Raw genomic sequence first — 17,355 nt, 5'->3', positions numbered from 1 at the left:
CAATGCAGATCAAATAGCCTCCTATTGGAAGAAGATCCCACTGAGAACTTTCATAGCTAGAGCGGACAAGTCAACGCCTGATTTCAAAGCTTCAAAGGACAGGCTAATGCAGCTGGTGACTTTAAGTTGAATCCAGTGTTCATTTACCATTCCAAAAATGCTAGAGCCCTTAAGAATTATGCTAATTCTACTCTGCCTGTGTTCTATTCATGGAAAAACAAAGCCTGAACCACAGCAGCTCTGCAGCATGGTTTACTGAATATTATAAGCCCCTTATTGAGATCCATTGCTCAGAAAAAATGACTCCTCTCAAAATATTATTGCACATTGACAATGCTCCTGATCACCCAAGAGCTCTGATAGAGGTAGACAAGGAGATTAATGTTTCCACACTGGCTAACACAATAACCATTATGTAGCCTGCAGATCAAGGAGTAATTCTGACTTTCAAATCTTGTTATTTAAGAAATACACTTCATAGGGCTATAGCTACCATAGACAGTGATTCCTCTGATGTAGCTAGGCAAAGTAAATTGAAAACTTTCTGGAAAGGATTCATTCACCATTCTAGATACCACTAAATACATTTGTGATTCATAGGAGGAGGTCAAAATATAAACATTAGCAGGAGTTTGGAAGAGGCTGATTCCAACCCTCATTGATGACACTGAGAGGTTCAAGACTTAAGTGGAGGAAGTAACTGCAGACGTAGTGGAAAATAGCAAGAAAACTAGAGGTGGGGCCTAAAGATGTGACTGATTACTGCAATTTCCTGATAAAACTTCAACAGATGAGTAACTGCTTCCTATGGATGAGCAAAGAAAGCAATTTCTTCAGATGCAGTCTACTCCTGGTAAAGATACTGTGAACACTGTTGAAATAACAACAAAACTTTTTTCTCAACTTCTATTTTAGATTCGGGGGTACATGTGCAGTACCTGGGTATATTTCATGATGATGAGGTTTAGGGTATGAATGATTCCATCACCCAGGTACTGAGCATAGCACCCAACAGTTAGTTTTTCAACTGTTGCACCCCTCCTTATTTCCTATCTCTAATAGTCCCCAGTGACTATTGTTGCCATCTTTATATTGATGAGTACCCAATGGTTAGCTCCCACTTAGAAGTGAGACCATACAATATTTGGTTTTCTGTTTCTGTGTTAATTTGCATAGGATAATGGCCTCCAGCTTCCATGTTGCTGCAAAGGGCATGATTTCATTCTTTTTTATAGCTGTGTGGTATTCCATGGTGTATATGTACCACATTTTCTTTATCCAGTCCGGTATTGATAAGCACCTAGTGAATAGTGCTGCAATTAACAGGGAAATGCATGTATCTTTTTGGTAGAATAATTTGTTTTCCTTGGGGTATATAACCAGTAATGGGATTGCTGGGTCAAACAGTAGTTATTCTAAATTCTTTAAGAAATCTCCAAACTGCTTTCCACAGTGGCCGAACTAATTTACTCTCTCTTTTCTCCACAGCCATGCCAATATCTGCTGTGTTTTGACTTTTTAATAACAACCATTCTGACTGGTATGACATGGTATCTCACTGTGGTTTTGATTTGCATTTCTCTGATGATTAGCAATGTGGAGTGATTTTTTCACGTTTGCTGAACACTTGAAAGTCTTCTTTTGAAAAGTGTCTGTTCGTGTCTTTTGCCCATTTTTAATGGGATTATTTACTTTTTGCCTGTTCAACAGTTTAAGTTCCTTATAGATTCTGGATATTAACATTTGTCAAATGCATAGTTAGCAAATACTTTCTCCCATTCTGTAGGTGGGTTTGTTTACTCTGTGGAGATAGTTTCTTTTGCTGTTCAGAAGCTCTTCGGTTTAATTAGGTTCCACTTGTCAATTTTTGTTTTTCTTGCTATTGCTTTTGAGGACTTAGGCATAAATCCTTTCCCATGGTCAATGCCCAGATAAAATTATGTTCCCAGCTTTTTTTGGGGGGGGGGATTCTTATTGTTTGAGGTCTTACATTTAAATCTTTCATCCGTCTTGAGTTAATTTTTGTACATGATGAAAGGTAGGGGTCTAGTTTCATTATTCTGCATATAGCTAGCCAATTATACCAGCACCATTTATTGACTAGGGAATCCTTTCTCCACTGTTTATTTTTGTCAATTTTGTTGAAGACTAGATATCTGTAGGTGTATGACTTTATTTTGTGGTCCTCTATTGTGTTCCATTGGTTTGTGTCTGTTTTTGTACCAGTGTCATGCTGTTTTGGTTACTATATCCTTATAGTACAGTTTTAAGTCATTGGTATGATGCCTATGGCTTTGTTCATTTTGCTTCAGATTGCTTTGACTATTCAGGTTCTTTTTTGGTTCCATATGAATTTTAGCATACTCTTTTCCAATTCTGTAAAAAACGACATTGGTAGTTTGATAGGAATTGCTTTGGGCACTATGGCCATTTTAATGACATTGACTCTTAGAATCCACGAGCTGAGAGGTTTTTCCATTTGTTTGTGTCATCTATGATTTATTTTAGCAGTGTTCTGTATAGTTCTCCTTGTAAAGATCTTTCACCTCCCTGGAGAGATGTATTCCTGGGTATTTTTTTTGTCTGTGTGGCTACTGTAAATGAGATTACATTCTTGATTTCGCTCTCAGCTTGAACATTATTGGTATATAGAAATGCCGCTGGTTTCTGTATACTGATTTTGTATCCTGAAATCTTCCTACAATCATTTATCAGTGCTAACAGCCTTTTGGAGGAGTCCTTAGGGTTTTCTAAGTATAGAATCATATTGTCAAGACCAAGAGTTTGACTTCTTTTCCTAACTGGATGCCTTTTATTTCTTTCTCTTGTCTATTTACTGTGGCTAGCACTTCTAGAACTATGTTGAACAACAGTGGTGAGAGTGGGCATCCTTCTTTCGTTCCTGTTCTCAAGGAAATGCTTCCAGTTTTTGCCCATTCCATATGATATTGGCTGTGGGTTTGTCACTGACAGGTCTTCATATTTTGAGGTATGTTCCCTTGATGACTAGTTTCTTATGAGTTTTTTTAATCATGACAGGATGTTGGATTTTACTGACACAGCTATTGAGATTATCATATAGTTTTTGTTTTTATGTGGTGAATCATAATTATTGATTTGCATGTGTTGAACCATCCTTATATCTGAGGAATAAAGCCTATTTCATCATGGTGAATTAACTTTTTGATGTGCTGTTGAATTTGGTTTCCTATGGTATTTTGTTGAGGATTTTTGCATCTATGTTCATCAGGGATATTGACCTGTAGTTTTCTTTCTTCATTGTGTCTGTGAGGTTTTGGTATCAGGTTGATGCTGGCTTCACAGAAGGAGTTGGTAAAGGGTCCCTACTCAATTTTTTGAATAGTTTCAGTAGAACACTGCTTTTTTTTTTTTTTAAAGACAGAGTCCTGTTGTATAGGCTAGGCTGGAGTGCACTGGCACAATCAGCTCACTGCAACCTCTGTCTCCCAGGCGCAAGCAATTCTCCTGCCTCACCCTCCCAAGTAGTTGGGATTACAGGCATGTGCTACCACACCTGGCTAATTTTTGTATTTTTAATAGAGAAGGGGTTTCACCATGTTGGCCAGGCTGATCTCAAATTCCTGACCTCAGGTAATCTGCCTGGCTTGGCTTCCCAGCTTGGATTATAGGTGTGTGCCAGCACATCTGGCCACCAGCTCTTCTTTATACATCTAATAGAAATCAGCTTTGAATCTATCTGGTCAAGGGCTTTTTTTTTTATGGTTGGTAGGTTTTTCATTACAGATTTAGTTTCAGAACTCAATACTGATCTGTTCAGAGTTTCAATTTCTTCCTGATTCAGTCTTAGGAGACTGTGTATCTAGAGGAAACAGATCCCCTCTAGATTTTCTTTTTTTTTTTGAGACAGAGTTTCGCTCTTGTTACCCAGGCTGGAGTGCAATGGCGCGATCTCAGCTCACCGCAACTCTGCCTCCTGGGTTCAGGTAATTCTCCTGCCTCAGCCTCCCGAGTAGCTGGGATTACAGGTACGCGCCACCATGCCCAGCTAATTTTTTGTATTTTTAGTAGAGACGGGGTTTCACCACGTTGACCAGGATGGTCTTGATCTCTCGACCTCGTGATCCACCCATCTCGGCCTCCCAAAGTGCTGGGATTACAGGCTTGAGCCACCGCGCCTGGCCCCCCTTTAGATTTTCTAGTTTGTGTGCATAGAGATGTTCATAATAGTCTCTGAGGATCTTTTTGTCTTTCTGTGGGATCAGTTGTAATGTCACCTTTGTCATTTCTGATTGTGCTTATTTGGATTTTCTTTGTTAATCTAGTTAGCAATCTATTGATCCTCTTTATCCGTTCAAAGAACACACTTTTGGTTTTATTATTTGGTTGGATTTTTGGGTCTCAATTTCGTTCAATTCAGCCCTGATCTTAGTTATTTATTTTCTTCTTCTGCTAGCTTTGGGGTTAGTTTGTTCTTGCTTTTCTAGTTCCTCTAGGTGTCACGTTAGATCACTGAGATCTAACTTTTTGAGGTAGGTGTTTAGCACCGTATACTTTCCTGTTAACACTGCTTTTGCTGCATCCCAGAAATTTTGGTATACTGTGTTTCTGTTTTCAGTTATTTCAAATAATTTTTATGCTTCTGCCTTGATTTCACTGTTTATCCAAAAGCCATTCAGAACAAATTGTTTAATTTCCATGCTATTGTGTGGTTTAATTTCCATGCAATTGTGAGAGATCTAATTGGTATTGATTCCATTTTTTACAACTGTGGTCCAAGAGTATGGTGATACGATTTCAGTTTTTCTGAATTTATTGAGACTTGCTTTATGCCTGAGCATGTGATCAATCTTGAAGTACATTTCATGTGCAGATGAGAAAAATGTATAATCTGTGGCTGATGGGGGGAATATTCTGTGGATGTCTATTAGGTCCAACTAGTCAAGTGATGAGTATAAGTCCAGAATTAATTTATTCATTTTCTGACTCACTGATCTGTCTAATGCTGTCAGTGGGAGTTGAAGTTTCCCATTATTATTGTATGGCTAAGTCTTTTCATAGGTCTAGAAGTATCTGTCTTATCAATCTGAGTGCTCCAATGTTGGGCATGTACCTACTTAGGACAGTTAAGTCTTCTTCTTGAGTTGAACCCTTAAGAGGTAGGATTTTATGTAATTTTATGCTGGTAAAATTTTATGTCATTTTATGATTTTATGCAGGTAGAATTCACTATATAATGCCCCCCTTTTTTTTTTTTACTGTTGCTGATTTAATGTCTGTTTTATCACATATAAGAATAGTGACCTTTGCTTTCCCTCCTCACCACCCACCCACCCCCACCATTGCATGGTAGATCTTTCTCCAACCCTTTAATTTGAGCCTATGGGTGTCATTTCTATGTGAGATGGGTTTCTTGAAGACAGCAGAAGAATGGGTCTTCTTTTTTTATTCCACTTGTCACTCTGTGGCTCTTAAGTGGAGCATTTAGGTCATTTATATTCAAAGCTAATATGGATATGTGAGGTTTTCATCCTATCATGACATTGTTAGCTGGCTGCTTTGTAGTTTGTATTGTTTGGCTGCTTTATGGGGTCTGCGGGCTATATATTTATGTGTGTTTTGTGGTACCAGGTATTCTTCTTTTGTTTCTGTGTTAGAACTCCCTTAAGGATCTCTTATAAGGCTGGTCTGGTGGTAACAAATTCCTTCAGTGCCTGCTTGTCTAGGAAAGATTCTATATCACTTAAGAAACATAGTTTGGTAGGTTATGAAATTCTCAGTTGGAATTTCTTTAAGAATGCTAAAAATAGCCCCCAATCTGTCATGGCTTATGAGCTTAGCCTGATGGGGTTCCCTTTGTATATTACTTGCCCTTTATCTCAAGCTGCCTTTAAGATTTTTTCTTTAACATTGACATTGGACAGTTTGGCTATATGCCCTGGTGATATTCATTTTGTATAGTATCTTGCAGATGTTTTCTGGATTTCTTATATTTGGATAGCTACTTCTAACAAGATTAGGAAAATTTCCTGAATTATTCCCTAAAATACATTTTCCAGGTTGTTTGCTTTCTCTCCTTCTCTCTCAGGAATGCTAATAATTTGTATACTTGGTCACTTTACATAATCCCATATTTATTGAAGATTTTGTTCATTTATTAAAATTCTTTTTTATTTCTATCTGATTGGGTTAGTTCCAAAGACTGGTCTCCAAGCTCAGAAATTGTTTTGTCTCCTTGGTCCAGTCTACTGATAAAGCTTTCAATTGTATTTTGAAATTCCTTAAGTGAGTTTTTCCATTCTGAAAGCTCTGACTGATTCCTTTTTCAGATGTTCACCTCTTCCTTCATTTCCTGGAAGTTTCTTTGTGTTGATTTTTTCAAATTTGTCTTAGATTTCACTGAGCTTCCTTGCAATCCATAATTTGATTCTTTATCTGTCATTTCTGAGTTTCTATTTTGGTTAGGGTCTATTGCTGGAGATCTAGTGCAATCATTTGGCGGTGTCACTGCATGATGCCAAAATTCTTGCACTGGTTCCTTCTCATCTACAGATGCTGGCACTTCTAATTTTTGTAATTATTTTCATGCAGGTAAGGCTTTTTTCTTTTTCTTTCTTTCCCTATAATGTGATTTTTTTCTTTCCTTTTTCCTTTTTCTCCCTCCTTGATGAGTGTGACTGTAGAGAATTCTAGCTAGCACTTTTTGGTTTTGCTTCTATAGCCCTATACACTTCTTTTGGCAGGTTGGGGTTTTTTTTTGTTTTTTTTGAGACGGAGTTTCGCTCTTGTTACCTGGGCTGGAGTGCAATGGCATGATCTCGGCTCACCGCAACCTCCACCTCCTGGGATGAGGCAATTCTCCTGCCTCAGCCTCCCGAGTAGCTGGGATTACAGGCACTCACCACCATGCCCAGCTAAGTTTTTGTGTTTTTAGTAGAGACGGGGTTTCACCATGTTGACCAGGATGGTCTTGATCTCTTGATCTCGTGATCCGCCCGCCTTGGCCTCCCAAAGTACTGGGATTACAGGCGTGAGCCACCGCGCCCAGCCTTGGCAGGTTTTATATTGGGCAGTAGAGTTCAACCTACACGTCCATAGATGGCGTAATGGTGCTTATAAAGGTGAAAGCCAGCTGCAGCCAATGTGGCTAAGTATATACTTGATCCTTGTTTACCGGCAGAAGCTCTCTATTGCCTCAGGCAATAAATAAACTGGTTTGTGGAGTGTACAGTGGTCTAAGCTCCCTACTCAGCCACAGGGGGAAGGCGGAGCACTAAGAGCAGGGCCAAACAGAGCAGGTTGGCCTACAGATCCATTGATGGCAGGCATAGACACTAGTGCCAAGGGAGAATCCAGAGGGCAGCCACCAAGCACACAATATTGGCCTAGGCATGCAGCTGGGAAACAATCTGGGCTCCACGTTCTCTACATAGGAATGGAGGAAGGCTTAAACTTCTAATCTAGAAGAACTGCCATTCCAGATACTTGGAAATCTGCCTGGACACGGAACAGAGAGGGTCCTCTTAAACCATAATCTACGTCCAGGAAAGGTGGGATGGCTCAGGCTGCGGAACCAGACAAGCAGGTGCTCTGAATGCCTGGAGATCTCCCTGGGCATGGAGCAGAGAGCCTCACTGCACCAGGATCTATGTCCGGAAATGGGGGTGGTGGCGAGGGGGGTTGGCTCAGGCTGCTGGTCCAGGCAAATGGGTGCTCCAAATGTCTGCATTTCTGCTTAAGGGTAGAGCAGAGGCCCTGTCATACCTCAGTATCAGTAGAGCAGAGTGGGGCACCCGGCAATGGCACACATGGATCAGTTCCAGGTTGCCAAGCTGGTCTTGGCTGCAAGTCTTGCTGCCCAGGAGAAACTACAACTTAGCAGCTCTCCTCCTGCCCTGGGCTTGCAATGGAGGAAAGCCCAGTTCTAGCCCTACAGCTGAAGTGCTTTCCACAGTTATGGTTATGAAAGCCTCTACCTCACTCCAGAGCCGGTGCTCTAATCTCTGGACCAAATTTGAAATGCCTGCATGGCCATGCTGCTGAGTCACCAAGGAATGGCTGGCTTCATATGTGCCTGGATTAAAAACGGTGTGCTGTTCTCCATCCCAGGTCTGGGAAAATGCCTGCAGCTTTTCACAATGTCTGTCCCTCACGTGTCTCCAACCCTCTTCCCAAGTTAGCTCCAGGGCTTTGGAGAAACAAAGTGCTCTCCCTCAGACTGGGTTACTCAGATCCCCAGTGGAAAGGTGAGTCATAGAGAGAGGCTTCCTGCCTTTCTCAAATACTGGGGCTTCACTCCCTTTTGTCAACTGGATGCTATCACAGGGGCTGTTTGCCAGTGTTCTCTTCAGGATCTGGGGTGTCCTTCACAATTCTGGTGAATTCCTGTTTTCCTTCTTGAATTTAGGCTCAGATAGTTGATCTTTATGTACTATCATGCTATTTCCAAGTGGCTGAGGCATGCTGAAATTCTCTAATCAGCCATCTTAGACTGTGCTTTTACTTGAGAATTTAGAATATTACCTAAACTTAGTTGATAAAGCAGCAGCAGGGTCCGACTGCAATTTTGAAAGAAGTTCTACTGTGGGTAAAATGCTATCAAACAGCATCACATGCTACAGAGAAATATTTGGTGAAAAGAAGAGCCCATCGCTATGACTTCACTGTTGCCTTATTTTTGAATTCGCCACGGCGACCTCAACCTTCGGCAGACACTACTCTGATAAGTGAGCAGCCACCAACATCAAAGAAGACCCTCTCTCAACAGAGAGATTACAACCCACGGCCCAGATGTTCCTTAGCATTTTTAAAAGTATTTTTCAATTAAGATATGTACATTTTTAGACATAATCATATTGCACACTTAGAAGACTATGGGGTAAATGTAACTTTTAAATGCACTGGGAAATCAAAACAATTTGTATGACTTGCTTTATATTCACTGCATTGCGGTGGTCTGGAATGAAACCTGCGACATCTCTCGAGGCATGCCTATATATTTACAGAGTACTAACATGTTTTCCAAAAGGGAAGTTGTCTAAATCAGTAGCAGATATGATTGTCTTTGAGCCTACAAAAGAAAGTACTGAAATGCAAATCAAAAGAATATATCCCTATTAGTTAAGAGTATAACCCAATTAACAAAGAGTTATCTTCCACATGATACAGAGGCATAAACAATCCCTCTTCCCAAAGAAAGAATACGGAAAGCTTTCTCCTTTAAGAAAAAAATAAAGAACTCATTTGAAAAAAAAAAATCCTGGCTGGGCAAAGTGGCTCATATCTGTAATCCCAACACTTTGGGAAGCTGAAGTGGGCAGACTGCTTGAGTCTACAAGTTCAAGATCAGTCTGGACAACATGGCAAAACCCCACCTCTTTAAAAAATACAAAAAAAGTAGGGCTGGGCACGGTGGCTCAAGCCTGTAATCCCAGCACTTTGGGAGGCCGAGGCGGGGGGATCACAAGGTCAAGAGATCGAGACCATCCTGGTCAACATGGTGAAACCCCGTCTCTACTAAAAATTACAAAAAATTAGCTGGGCACGGTGGCGCATGCCTGTAATCCCAGCTACTGGGGAGGCTGAGGCAGGAGAACTGCCTGAACCCAGGGGGTGGAGGTTGCGATGAGCCGAGATCGCGCCATTGCACTCCAGCCTGGGTAACAAGAGCGAAACTCCGTCTCAAAAAAAAAAAAAAAGTAGCCAATTGTGGTGGCGCGTACCTGTAATCCCAGCTGCCCAGGAGGCTGAGATGAAAGGACTGATCACCTGAGCCTGGGATATTGAGGCTGCAGTGAGCCATGATCACATCACTGCTCTCCAGCATGGGCCACAAAGTGAGACCCTGTCTTAAAAAAGAAAACAAAGACTGGGCATGGTGGCTCACACCTGTAAACTCAGCATTTTGGGAGGCCGCGATGGGTGGATCACGAGGTCAGGAGTTTGAGACCAGCCTGGCCAACATGGTGAAACCCCGTCTCTACTAAAAATACAAATTAGCCAGTCATGGTGGCAAGCGCCTGTAATCCCAGCTACTTGGGATGCTGAGACAGGAGAATCACTTGAACCCAGCAGGCGGAGGGTGCAGTGAACCGAGACTGCACCACTGCACTCCAGCCTGGGTGACAATGCGAGACTCCATCTCAAAAAAAAAGAGAAGAAAAGAAATCCTGGTTATCACATATAATTTGAAATACTTCAGACTACCTGACATTAACAATATCAGGTTACTTGTGGCATTGTGTTACGAAGCATCCAAGAAGGCTTCACAGCAAGGAACACTTCCTCAGTAAAAGTTTTCTAAATAAAGAGATGCATCCTCATCTTTTGCAGTACTGCCAATTTACACAACTGTAAGAGACACTATTTATATTTTTATCTTCTACTCTGTCTCCATAGACCACAAAGTGAAAGGTGTCCCTTGGAATTGGCCAATATGAACTACAAGCCTTTCTCAATGCTTTATGGAAATATGCTACTCAAATATATAATGAATACTGAAGTTATTTGTGGATGAAATGTATAGACTGGGATATGCTTTTAAATACTATACGAAAATAAGTTGGAGAAAGGGTAAAATAAGAATGGTGGAATTTTAATAATTGTTGAAGCTGAGTGACAGGCATATGAGGGCTCATTATATTGTTCTTTGTATCTTTGTGTTTGAAAAGCTCCATAATCAAAAGCTTAAAAAAAGATACACTATCTATGGCATGATTTACAAAATGTTTAAATAGTAACACCTGAGAAACCTGAAGAAAATGGTGATATATAATTGTGATGTGAACGAAGCAAAAAAGACCAGACTTGGGCTTATTTAAGAGGTCATATTTAAATCTCAATACTAAACGCTATCTACCAGGTCAGTGCCTATCAGAGGTAATACGGTAGAGACTGAATAAATTATCCCTAATTAATTTTTCATGAGTGTCTACTAAACATTTGCAATTGCCAGAGGCAAAAATTAGATTAAGAAATATCATTGTATTCCAACTTTCATAAACCATCAAAAACAACATCCTAGAACAAACACAGAAGCATCATCAAAGTCCCACAGATTCTACACCCCACAACAGAAACTACTAAAGCACAGATGTAGTGAGTGCATGTTCAACCTCTCACGGAATTCTGATATCAAACAACAATCTACAGAAGAGCAAGCCTAGAAGTCCTTCCCTCTGAGTGGCAAACACCACAGCAGATGAGCACACAGCACAAGTGCTCATGTAAGAAGGAAAGTTCAGGAAAAGACCACAAAGAGACTGCCACTAAGAGTCTCTGCTGTTTTGCCAAGACAGTGTGCCCTTCTGATTCCTTCTACAGGCACAGCTACAGTCACCTGTAACAAACAGGAAGTACAGTATTTCTGTATTTAAGGCTCTCAGAGTAGCCCTAAGGATTGAAAAAGAGACCTAATGAAAGAAAACACCAACATGCATCTGAAAAGTCAGAAATAAAAGGTTTCCATCATAAATAACTATTCCCTATGAAAAACAGACAAATCAACAAACAAAAAGCCTCTTTTTGCTAATGGCAGAATCTAAAAAAATGCCAATAAAGTTCTATCAATAGGCTTTATCAGACTCTTAAAAGCTGCTTTCCCAGAGAAAAAACAGGCAAACAAACAAAAATACTTTTTAAATGGTTTTTCTGTCAGTATAAAAGATATGCAAAATAGGTATAAAGAACTCATGACAGAATAAAATGCCTTATATCCTTTTTCATCCGTCTGTTCATAAATTATAAATAGTAAATTTTCCTCTAAGACTAAAGAGAGAGCCCATTTCCCATTCTTTATTTTTTGTTTTAAAAATAAAAATTTAAAAGTTGGTCTGGAAAAAACACTTAAGTAAATAAGAATAAAACCCTACATAATATATCTTTCTACACACTCAATTCTCAAATATATCCAAATAGTCTTCATTTTAAAAGGATCAAAATAATTACTTACCATCCAAAGCAAAAAAGTGCAAGATAAAGGCCCAAAAGGGTAGCAACTACATGTCTTATAAAAGAGCTAGTTTTGCTTGAATGTAGATAAGTTCGAAACCAAATGGCTGCTAGCAAGGCAAAGAGTTGGCACACTACAAAGTTGACCTGTAAAGAAAAATTAAAATTTTATATTAGCAACGCAGACCTGAATTTTTGATTGCATGTTACATTGAAATTCTCAGGGGAAAAAAAAACACTAAAGTTACACAAAAATTAAGATCTTCCAAGTTTACAAACCAAAAATGAAAATTAAGGGAAATTGCAAGGATGAGCCTCAAGTTCCAAGTGATGGGCCAATGCCCACCAATATGGTTTCTGCTACACCTGGCAGGGGACAGGTATGGCCACATGCGGAGAGGTGTAGGAGGACACCTGGAAGAACCTGGTTGACACTGGTTTGCAGACACAGAAACAAAAAGCCCAGGGCACCTATGGGTTAAGGGGAAGAGAAACTTGTTTTACTGACTGAGGGAACCCTGTAATTGGTAAAAAAGAAGATCACTACATTTCTTCACAAAAGCTCCAGGAGAGGCAAAGTCCCCAAGCTCTCTGAGACTATAAGGGCACCAGGGGCTTGGAGGATCTGGTGGGATGCAGGACAGCCTGTGGCAATGGGAGTAAAGGAGAGTCCATGGTGACCTAAACATCACCACTGTGAACAGTGGGAACCTGCAGCTGAGCTCCAAGGCATCGCAAGGACTGGCTCCCAAGGGGAAGTAATGAATCAGATAAAGGACAAAGCAACCTTCAAAAAGCTCAAGTCCACCAACCTCGGTTTTTAAATTTACTCATAGTTCACTAAAAACTAAACTGTTCTTGACTTATAGAAGTGAAATACACTTTGGTAAGACTGCTGCTGCTCTTTTCTCTCCAAGTAAAAAGGCTGACAATAAGAATCTCTCATGGCATGTAAAGACAGGAGAAAAATCTCCATGGCCTTTTTTTCTTTCTTTTTTTAAGACAGGGTCTTGCTCTGTGTCCCAGGTTGGACTACAGTGATACAACCACAGCTCACTGCAACCTCTACCTCCCAGGCTGAAGTAATTCCCCCACCTCAGCCTTCCAAGTAACTGGGACTACAGGCACACACCACCATGCCAGGCTAATTTTTGCATTTTTTTGTAAAGACAATGTTTCACCAGCTCAAGCTGGTTTTGAACTCCTGCACTCAAATAATCTGCTTCCGCCTCCCAAAATGCTGGGATTATAGGCATAAACCATCACACCTGGACAAAATCTCCATCTCTCTCTTATGAAACATATTCTAACAGAATCTTAGGAATAATAAGTCTTAAAGTCTATAAATAAAAGAAAAAATCCATTGACATTAGGAACTTGCAAAAACAAACATAAGAAAACAATCAGTGTTTCAGGCACCTACATTGTGAACAAATCACACTATCTACATGTAGCTATTTCCGTAGACCCATAGGGATATCTCTGCCTAAAGACACAGACAAGTATGTTCTCTTTCTCACATTTCAAGGAGAAAAAGAGTTGAACATTGTTGTATACTGTCTAAGAAGCAATTGCTCTTTAAAACAGACTCAATACAAGCAAAATGTCTTTCCAAAAGGCTCTAATATTTTTTGCCTTCTAAAGGGGTCTAACAGCATTTTTCAAAATTAAGCAAAAAGTAAACAGAATAGAAAAATTAGTATTCTTCATATTTACTACTCACATCTACATGGCTTCTTACAGTTTAAAACTTTGCTTCAAATAGCTCTTATTTCTTTTTTTCAGATAGCTCCTTATTTACAAAAATTTACTGAGCATCTACTATGGGCAAATATGGGAAATCTAAAAATGCATGGGTCCCAGTCATAGTTCTGGATGACTTTAGAACCTAATAGAAACCAAACATATACAGAAGGAACATCAACTCAACATCAGAGTCTTTTTAACAGTTATGTAGAACATCCTTTAAGACACCACAAAGCGGGGCCAGGCGCAGTGGCTCACGCCTGTAATCCCACCACTTTGGGAGGCCGAGGCGGGTGGATCACAAGGTCAACAGATCGAGACCATCCTGGTCAACATGGTGAAACCCCGTCTCTACTAAAAATACAAAAAATTAGCTGGGCATGATGGTGCATGCCTGTAATCCCAGCTACTCAGGAGGCTGAGGCGGGAGAATTGCCTGAACCCAGGAGGCGGAGGTTGTGGTGAGCCGAGATCGCGCCATTGCACTCCAGCCTGGGTACGAAGAGCAAAACTCTGTCTCAAAAAAAAAAAAAAAAAAGACATCACAAAGGAAAGAGCCTAAGAGGGTGTATGCTATGAAGGAGGTGAGGAGTGAGCTGGGTGGACAGCACTTCCCAATCCCGCTGATCTCGACAATCATCGGAGGGGCAGCTTCTCCTCCCCCTTTCCACAGCTGTCTATTCTTACACTACAAAACAAAGTATGGGGGGGAGGACTCAAGATGGCGCAGTGAGTACAACCCAGGGTTGAAGCTCTCAATGAATGCGTGAAGAGGGTGATTCAGGGCCGCATTTCCACACAGATCTTTGTTGCCCACAGAACGCGGAAATTCCCAGGTATAAAAGAGACGTGGGACGGCAGGCAGAGGTTTTGGCTGGTGCAGCCAGCAGCCGGTGCGGCAGGCGCTGTAGCGCAGTGGCGCTACACAGCACTCCGCACAAAGCGCACTGGTCAGGGTGCCCTGTTGAACTGGCAATCTGAGACTTGAGAGGGCTGAACTTGAGACTGAATGGGACTTGGACAGTGAGCCAGCCCAGGAGATTCCAGGAAAACAGCGTTTGGGGTAGCGCAGTGGGACAAACAAAACAGAGATTCCAAACGCTCCTGGTGGAGAGGTTCCCTTAGGGCACAGCTGAACCCAGTATGGTGCAGCTCCGTGGGGGAGGGTCATCCGCCATTACCGAGGCAATCCGCCCCTACTGAGGTACATGCCCATTGCTGACGCAGCCTGCCATTGCTGAGGCAACCCGCTACAACACAGAGACTCCGCCGCAGGGTGTAGCCCGTGGCAGCAGGGCGGAGACCGCAGCAGAAGGGCAGAGCCTGCAGAAACAGGGAGAACCTCACACCAGCAGGGCAGAGCCTCAGCAGGCGAATAGTGACTAGACTGACTCCTAGCTGGGCAGGACAGCACAACGGACACTCACAAAGAAAGCCCCAAACCCCCCTCCCCGAGACAGAGCATCTGAGAAAAAACGGGTTTTTTTAATGAGTTCTGTTGCAGCAGAATTAAACGTAGCAGCCTAACAGCCCTCAATGAACAACAGAGCTCACAGCTCAGCACTTGAGCTCCTATAAAGTACAGACTGTCCCCTCAAGCAGCTCCCTGACCCCTCTATATCCAGAAGACTGACATTTGGCAGGCATCATTCTGGGACAAAGATAGCAGAAAAAGAAACTGGTAGCATCCCTCACTGCTCTGCAGCTGCTGTAGGTGCACCCCAGACAAGCAGGGCCTAGAGTGGACCTCAGCAGTCATACAGTGGAGGGGCTAGACTGGTAGAAGGAAAACCAAGTAACAGAAATACTTCATCATCAGCAATCTGGGTGTCCACTCAAAGACCCAATCGAAAAGTCAGCAACTACACAGACGACAGGTGGATAAATCCACAAAGATGGGAAGAAACCAGCGCAAAAAGGAGGAAAACACCTGAAACCAGAACACCTCGCCTCCTACAAAGGACCAAAACTCCTCACCAGCAAGGGAACAAAGCTGGACGGAGAATGACTGTGACGAAATGACGGAATTAGACTTCAGAAGGTGGATAATGAGAAACTTTTGTGAGCTAAAAGAACATGTTTTAAATCAATGCAAAGAAACTAAGAACCTTGAAAAAAAGATTCGAGGAAATGATAACAAGAATGGATACCTTAGAGAGGAATATGAATGAATTAAAGGAGCTGAACAACACAGTATGAGAACTTCGCGAAGCATGCACAAGTTTCAATAGCCGAATTGACCAAGCAGAAGAAAGAATATCAGAAGTCGAAGATCAACTCAATGAAATAAAATGAGAAACCAAGATCAGAGAAAAAACAGCAAAAAGGAATAAACAAAGTCTCCAAGAAATGTGGGACTATGTGAAGAGACCTAACCTACGTTTGATAGGTGTACCAGAATGTGACGAAGAGAATGAATCCAAGCTGAAAAATACTCTTCAGGACATTATCCAGGAAAATTTCCCCCACCGAGCAAGACAGGCCAACACTCAAATGCAGGAAATACAGAGAAAACCACAAAGATATTCCACAAGAAGAGCAACCCCAAGGCACATAATCGTCAGATTCAACAAGGTTGAAATAAAGGAGAAAATACTAAGGGCAGCCAGAGAGAAAGGTCGGGTCACCCACAAAGGGAAGGCCATCAGACTCACAGCAGATCTCTCGGCAGAAACACAAGCCAGAAGAGAGTGGGGGCCAATATTCAACATCCTTAAAGAAAAGAACTTTCAACCCAGAATTTCATATCCAGCAAAACTGAGCTTCATAAGTGAAGGAAAAATAAAATCCTTTGCAAACAAGCAAGTACTCAGAGATTTTGTCACCACCAGGCCTGCTTTATAAGAGCTCCTGAAAGAGGCACTAGACATAGAAAGGAACAACCAGTACCAGCCATTCCAAAATCACATTAAATGCTAAAGAGCATCAACATAATGAAGAATCTACAACAACTAATGGGCAAAACAGCCAGCTAGCGTCAAAATGGCAGAATCAAGTTCACACATAACAATATTAACCCTAAACATAAATGGACTAAATGCACCAATCAAAAGACACCGACTGACAAATTAGATAAAAATCCAAAACCCATCAGTGTGCTGTATCCAGGAAGCCCATCTCACATGCAAGGATATACAACGGCTCAAAATAAAGGGATGGAGGAAGATTTACCAAGCAAATGGAGAGCAAAAAAAAAGCAGGAGTTGCAATTCTCATCTCTGATAAAATAGACTTTAAAGCAACAAAGATCAAAAGAGACAAAGAAGGTCATTACATAATGGTAAAAGGATCGATACAACAAGAAGAGCTAATGATCCTAAAGATATATGGACCCAATACAGGAGCACCCAGATACATAAGGCAAGTTCTTAATGACTTACAAAGAGACTTAGACTCTCACACAATAATAGTGGGAGACTTTAACACTCCACTGTCAATATTAGACAGATCAACCAGACAGAAAATCAACAAGGATATCCAGGGCTTGAACTCAGACCTGGAGCAAGCAAACCAGATAGACATTTACAGAACTCTCCACCACAAATCCACAGAATATACATTCTTCTCAGCACCACATCATACCTACTCTAAAATTGACCACATAATTGGAAGTAAAGCACTCCTCAGCAAATGCAAAACAACTGAAATCATAACAAACAGTCTCTCAGACCATAGTGCAAT

The 17,355-nt window shown here is 41.3% G+C and overlaps 1 protein-coding gene across 8 annotated transcripts in view; it reads right to left on the bottom strand.

Moving 5' to 3' along the window:
- Nucleotides 1-17,355, bottom strand: part of MBOAT2 (membrane bound glycerophospholipid O-acyltransferase 2) — a 148,262-nt gene that overhangs the window by 89,939 nt on the left and 40,968 nt on the right. For 5 of the 8 annotated variants that reach the window (XM_035273286.3, XM_054245237.2, XM_078350002.1 and 2 more), the window contains exon 2: nt 11,930-12,075. The exons of 2 other annotated variants lie outside the window; for them this stretch is intronic. In XM_035273286.3, coding sequence (XP_035129177.1) covers nt 11,930-11,932 — 3 coding nt within the window. In that variant the 5' untranslated portion in view covers nt 11,933-12,075. Of the gene's footprint in view, nt 1-11,929; nt 12,080-17,355 lie in introns of those variants that run through there. One more of the 8 variants, XM_078350005.1, reaches the window with a different exon arrangement.

The sequence above is a fragment of the Callithrix jacchus genome, chromosome 14 (genome assembly GCF_049354715.1).
Source record: "Callithrix jacchus isolate 240 chromosome 14, calJac240_pri, whole genome shotgun sequence".
Classification (NCBI taxonomy): Eukaryota; Metazoa; Chordata; class Mammalia; order Primates; family Cebidae; genus Callithrix; species Callithrix jacchus.
The sequence above is the reverse complement of the archived record's forward strand: the minus strand, read 5'-3'. Positions and strand labels throughout refer to the sequence as shown.